The sequence below is a fragment of the Callorhinus ursinus genome, unplaced genomic scaffold (assembly GCF_003265705.2).
Source record: "Callorhinus ursinus isolate GAN/ISIS: 27379988/994484 unplaced genomic scaffold, GSC_fseal_2.0 scaffold16, whole genome shotgun sequence".
Taxonomy (NCBI): Eukaryota; Metazoa; Chordata; class Mammalia; order Carnivora; family Otariidae; genus Callorhinus; species Callorhinus ursinus.
This window is the reverse complement of record NW_027397078.1, coordinates 11,152,114-11,159,109: the sequence shown is the minus strand read 5'-3', so window position 1 is coordinate 11,159,109 and position 6,996 is coordinate 11,152,114. Positions and strand designations below refer to the sequence as shown.

General features: G+C 42.8%; 1 protein-coding gene across 1 annotated transcript; it reads right to left on the bottom strand.

The window, feature by feature from the left end:
* Positions 1–373: 373 nt before the first annotated feature.
* On the bottom strand, positions 374–6,159 carry DYNLT3 (dynein light chain Tctex-type 3). The gene is made up of 5 exons (XM_025857788.2): positions 5,955–6,159; positions 3,766–3,807; positions 1,534–1,657; positions 794–871; positions 374–489 (listed from the first exon to the last, which is right to left on the bottom strand). The coding sequence occupies exons 1-5, from the start codon at positions 5,982–5,984 to the stop codon at positions 413–415; spliced, it is 351 nt and encodes a 116-aa protein (XP_025713573.1). The 5' UTR covers positions 5,985–6,159; the 3' UTR covers positions 374–412.
* Positions 6,160–6,996: the final 837 nt, after the last annotated feature.

Sequence of the window (6,996 nt, the reverse complement as noted above, 5' to 3'; positions counted from 1 at the left end):
TCTCCACATTTATCTTTGCATCTTTTTTTTTTTGGTCATATATTTATCCCTGTTAACTTCTCTGGATGACAGAGAATTTTATTATCTGGATGGATTTCCCCATCTTCTTAGGTACATGTTAGTGAAAAGCCAGTGTAAATATAAGATTATATTTTCATGTCATGCTGTTATTTGTTTTTGTTTTTTGCCAACAATAAATTTTACCTATTTAAATGATGCCGGAGAGAATACGAGATAATCTGCCAACTTACTATGAGATTGCTTGCTTATAATGTTCAGTTTTCACTGGTAGCTTTTGAAGCATATTGCACACTTGTCATCTAACACATTAATAAGTAACTACTACTCTTTTTAGAAAGGATACACTGACACATTCTTAAGTTAATGGCTTTGGCCAAACATTTTTAGTCTGTCACAGGACAATAGCAATGGCGAAAACATTGACAATACAGTTCATGGTTCGGTTCTCCCATCTTACGGTACAGGTGCCTGAAACACACACAAAAAAAGGACTTTGAAATATCAGCAACATATCAGAATTGCCAGGGAATACACACACACACACACACACACACACACACACACACACACTTTTCATCTGTTTTAATATCTTATTTCCTGCAATCTGTTAAATCTTCACATTTCATATTTGTCTGAAGGCATACTCATTGCTAGGTACAAAGTGATCCTATTGATAGCCTTTTCGAAATTTAGAGATAAATAAGCATTTGATAATAAGTGTTGGACCCTGCCAGAAGTTGGACTTTGTATGAATCAGCTTAAGGTCTCTTACCATCAGATGTAGTATCCCAAAAACATGAGCTGGCTGTGTGAAAGCCATAGGCACTCCTTTGAACCACTGCACAGGTCACTGAAAATAAAGTCGCAGCGTGAGAACACTGACAGACAAAGGCACAGATATCTAAGATATCTAAGTGTTGGAGTTCAGAGCTCTACAAGCTGTAAAAAGAACAGAAAACAAAGCTTTTGGCAAATAGATTAGAAAAAATAAGTCCCCTTGATTATCTACCACCACGATTTTGACCCCACTGGGTCCAGTCTGTTGCCCATTGCCATGACCACTGGTGATTATGCCGCAGAAAAAGCCGGGCCAAATCACGTGCCTCACTCCATGGCAATAATCCAGACATAGAAATGAAGAAAAGATTACACTTTCCAAACAACTACTATGTGGCACCTCACCGTCCTACGTACGTGTAAGGAGGACGGAACTCCTGACAGGGAGACAGTAGGGCTGAGTGGTTTTGGTGGAAGGAGGTAGCTGATACAGATGTAAGAGGTGCTGCTACCAAGGACAGGTAGGTGGCTGGCAGGAGCTCCAACTGCTTCTGAGTAGCAAAAGATCTCCATCTTTTAGGTATTACCAAATATTATCTTTGGATGAATAAGCCAGAAGTCCTTCATATCCTATTAGAATCCAACTTGTCTATCACTCATTTACATTCTCTAAGTTCAGAGAAGACCGTGAGGACAAAGGGGAGGAAACTAGTGAGGAAGGACACTGATACTTACCAATATATTTATAAGCTTTTCCCAACTTAACCAAATGTGTCAAGGACTGTTCCACTATGCTTGCAGTCCACTGGTTGATGTTGTTCTGGTTATAATCTTCACCACCCAAGACCCCATCTATACACTAAAAGGGCAGAGGACAGTTAAAGACATATACAAATCACAGCAAAAATTTATTCAAAACAAAAAAATTAACCCCAAGAAGCATCTTAGAAAATATGCATCTGGTAAATATTTATTATGCCCTGTCTCTAGCTGTTTTAGAATTTTCAGGGCATTCCTGCATGTACTTTCTCACTCTACGAGATACTACGGGCCCTATAAAAATAAACAGGACTTGGCCTCTGTTGTAAAGAACTAGAAGAGAAGCTAATAAAAGAAACCTGTAACACCAGAAAGACTAATCAAGGATGATAAGCTCTGTCATAAAAGGATTATGGAGGGGAGTGAAGATTAAGAAAGGGGGATATTAATTGGTTAAAGGCTGGCTTTGAAACAGCTGGGATTTGAACCTTAGGTTTCAGATGCTCGAAATAAAGCAGGAGTCCAATTTAAAAATAGAATCCTCATGTGTGATAATTACATTTCTGTTTATATTATGTAATTACTTAGCTATAAAGCTACCACCTCCTGCCACTAAAAGTAAATCAACAAACACCACTTTTCAGGGGCTCTAGCACAGGACAGTTGAATAATTTTCCAGTGCTCACTCACGTCCACTTCTGATGCCTGATTAAGAGCACCAGTTTAGTATCACAAGCTTAGATGTAAGGTCACTTCTGCCACCTACTCACTGTGACCTTTTGCAAGTGACTTAACCTCTCGGAGCCCCTATTTTCCTAATCCTTAGAGATCAGAGCTTCATCTTATCAGGTTGATGTGAGGATGGGGTGAGATCCTGAATGTCAAGCGCTCAAGTACAGTGACTGAGACAGAGTAAGCAGTTATGCAACCTTACAGATCATCATCATCCTTAGCGCTGCTGTTATTTTATTTTTTCCGGCTTTACTGAGATATAACTGACACATAACAGTGTGTAAGTTCAAGGTGTACAATGTGATGATTTGATACACAGATATATTGTGAAATGATCACAATAAGGTTAGTTAACATTATCCATCCCTCCATGCAGTTACCACTTTTTGCCTTTGTGGTGGAAACATTTAAGATCTACTCTGAGCAGGTTTCGAGCATACGGTACAGTATTGTTAACTGGAGTCATCATGCTGTACTACATAGTTCTAATACATGAGTCTGAACTATCAAAACACGGCAGGATTTTCCGGTGCTTGTCTGGCTTTCTCAGACCTCAGGTTGATCCTACCTGTACAAGGCCAGCCCTGGATGAGTTCTGGGTGAGCTTGTGCCCTAGAACATTCAGACAGGTGAGGTCCCATCTCAGGATGGACTGAGAAGGTGCTTAATGCCCAGAGGGCAAGCCAATCCAGCCCAGACTAAAGGCAGGTAGAGCCTGCTAGGACACAGACCCAGCCACCATACCCACAATACAAGGTTGCCTTCTGGGCCAGCTCATTTTTTCCCTAGGATTTGGCACAGTGAAAAATGACTCAGGACTATTAAAAGTGTTTATAAATACCTTACCCACCATGTAGTCTGTGTGTGATACAACTAGAGTAATTCAAGTTCCTCTGCCAGAATTGATTCCCAAATAGAACTTCTTGTCTACTTGCCTACTAGGAGGACCAGATTTCATGTTTCAAATACTTAAGGTTTTGATTTAGCATCATATCAGTGTCTATAAGATGGGAAGTGATTATTTTTCCAATTAGTTGGGCTAAAAAAGCATATTTCTAGGGTCTTTTGACATATTTTACATATAATTTACCTATATAAAAGTGTGTGTGTGTGAGAGATATACACACACACACACATACTTCTATAGCATTAACATTTAAAATTAATATTTGGCCTACCGGAATAAAACTTCTTTTATTCAAAAGACGGAACATCAATTTTACAAAACAGCAAACCAGCTTTCTAGACTAATACTCCAATATCACTTTCAGAGTAAGCTCCAGGATGCCTGATAGCATACAACAAAACACCTTTTTAAGGCCCGTCTCTATGAAGCACCCCTATAAAAAGTGAGTAAATATTAAAAATCTTGTTTTAATAGTAAGGTTTCTAACTTTGTACTGGAAGTCAAAACAGAGCTTTTTAAAGTTTCAATCAATGCAGCAAGCTTCAAGATGAACGAAATGTGTAACTCACCTCTTTAACGATATTGTGTGCTTCATCAGCACTGAAACCAACCTAAAGGGGGGAAACAAAAGATACAGCTGCTTTCAACACAGACTTCCTTTTATTTATAGCTGTGACGACACGCAGAATACCTGAGGCTGGCCTGAGCAGGTATTAGTGACAGCAGACCATAGTGATAAGGGGAGTCAGTTCTACCGAGGCTGCTAATCCCACGGAGAACACTTCTAAAGTTGCAGAATGCTTTCCCTACCTCCCTCCCTCGAGATTTTGATTCATCAGGTCTGGGGCACAGCCTGGGCAACCACATTTTTTTTAACAGTGCTTTACTGGTGATTTTGATGAATGTCCTAGATTGAGAATCTTTGTATTGTAAAGCTCAGAAACCAGCAGGAGGAGGGTATGAAGATGTATACACATACATCAGTATATAGGAAAAGGCCGCAGCAAATTAAGAATGAGGTGGTCCATGAGAAGACACTGATTAGTATACTGTTTTCAATTTTGTTTTTTAACTTAGGTGGGGCAAAAATGTGGCTTTCCTGAGTTAGAGATTATGAAAATGCTTGATCTAAGTTAATGTCACTTTAATACTATAATAGGCCTGGCAACTTAATCTTTGCTGTGGAGTGGCTTGACAGAATTCTGAGTTAAAAGCAACTATTAACGACATCCAAGTGTCCTAGAGTAGAGAACTAGGCTATGTGATAAGATTACAATCTAAACCCAAACTCTTCAGGTAATACATGATTTGTTTCCATGGAGACGTTTTAGGTGCTCTATGACATCACCATTTTTGAAAATCCCACTGTGCAACTTAAAATTAGTTCAAAAAACAATCCTGGAAGTAAGTATCATCTTGAGTATAGATTTAAAATATTTTCAACTCATTTAATTACACCAGAGAATTCCCCAACAATAAAGGAATAAAATCCTAAATAATGAGGATTGCGAAAACAGCTCTCACATTTTGACCCTCTCAAAATTATCATTTTGCCTTAAAATAAGGCCATTATCGATTTTCAAAAGTGGCCTACAGATTAAGTGATGTCCATTTCACTTCGATTTGGAAGGTCACCAAAATAATCAGGTAGTACTGAGTGGCCATGGTAACACATGTAATTTTATTTCTTTTTAAATATATTTAGAAAGTACTGCAGTACACAACTCTCTTAGGAGTCAGGAGACAAGCACCTGTTGGGGGATCTGTCTGTCTGAGAGTGAATCTGCTTGTGCCTCAATTTCTAAAATAAGAATACTTTCCCACTAACCTACAAATGTGTGTGCTACCTGTATCACAGAACTAATGAATTTAAGTGTGGTTGTAGCTTCAGCAGAATCCCACCTACAGATGGATGGACCGGAAGCCCTCTCCAGGGGTCTAATAACACACCATTTTCTGTGGTACCTCCTCCAGGTGCCTACTTCCATTTCACTACATCATTCACCTGTGGCTACCACGGGACAGAAAATGTCTTTGTCTCTTCTGCCCTCCAGGCCTGTCACAGGTTATTACCCTCCTAAAGGTTAAATGGAGCCAGGGTTGTAGGGTTCAAATGGAGCATCTGTCATTCCTGGCAGTTTTAACTTTGGGCAAATCACTTAGTCGCTATGAAAGTCAGGGTCCCCATCAGTAACAGGAAGATAACAACTGACATCATGGGGTTCTGGTGAGGTGCCGGGAAGCCTGAGTCAGTAAGCAAGGGCTCGTAATCCATGAAGCACCTCCTTCCAGCCCACCCAGGCGAGAGTGCCGCGGAGCGGCTCTGCCATCAGGGCCTCGCTCGCCAGGCTGCGGCACCTGCTTCGGGGACGCCAAGGGGCGGAGGAAGTCGCCGGGCAGACAGGTTTCTAAGGCCCGTCTCTCAGACGGGCGGCGCCCGACACCCCATCCCCACCCCACGCACCCCGAGTCCGGCCTTCCACCCCTCGGCCCCGATTCCCCGCCCGCCCCGCGTGCTCCCAGACGCCCCTGCCAGCCCGACTCTCAGCCCACCCTCAGGGCCTCGGGGTCGGGAGGCCGGGGCCGGGCCGGGCCGGGCGGGGCGGGTCCCGGCCCGGAGGGGCGGGGAGGACCCGGGCTCGGAGGGCGCCGCACCCCGACTCTCAGGGCCGCCCGGCGCCGAGAGACCACCCGACCGAGACGCCTCGGCGAGGCGGGCGGGGGCGGGGGTCTTTCGCGGGCGGCCGAGGGGCGGTACCTCTTCGCAGTGGCGGTGGTACTCCTCCATGGTGGCACCGACACTCTCGGGGGGCGGAGCAGCGGGCGGGTCGAACTCCGCGGCCGCGCAATGGCCTCTTGGGAGGCCCCGCCTCCATTTATACACCGGGGCGGTCCCCACGAAGGCTCCGCCTTTGTGTCGTAACTGCGCCACCTTGTCGGTAAGGCAGGCAGGGTTCTGCGCGATGGGTGGCGTCTGACCTCTGCCTCCGACCTTTCTGGAAACAAGGGTTGCGTGGTGAAGCGCTGGGGATTGTGCCGGTGTGGGTCAGATGCGGTGACCTAGTGTTAGTCTAGACTGCACAGTACTGGTTGAGTGCCCACTGCTGTGTCTATGTGCACATATTCTTTCATCATCATCTAGCCAATAAGTGCAGTTAATGTAATAATGAACAAGCCACTTTGATTTCTTCACTTACTAGCTACATCACTTGGGTGAATTGACCTCTCAAAGCCTCGTATGAAAACTTGAAGTTATACCTATTTCACTGTTGATTGTAAGAATCAAATGAAATGTTATATACATAACTCTTAAAAGTGAATGCTCCCCAGCATCCTGCTTTGTTTTACTTTCCAAGCAAGATCTGTTGAGATTCCCACTTGCATTCTAACGAGCTCACCCTTATTTGCCTCTCTTCTGATGTATTTTGTGTATTAGATTGTGTGGGAGGTATTCTAGAAGGCATTAATGGTTTGCATTCAAAATGACGTGGTTTGTCCAAATTATTTTCTGTCTTTATTATTGAGATGGATTAATCTCATTTTTTTCTTGATGATTTGAAGTTGTAAAAGTTGTCCAGCTATTGCTTAATAAAATTTTGCAGATCAAAAAAAAAAAAAGTGAATGCTCCTATACCCGTCCTCCTCAGTGACTACATAAAAAGAAATAATTGATTTGTAGGAAACGAGGTGCTAATATCCTAAATTATAAAATTTGGCAGAACAATGATTACATTTATCTAAAGGTAGTATACTAAGTTCCAGATGATCCTCAGGATTTCCTCATGTAAACTCAGAATAAC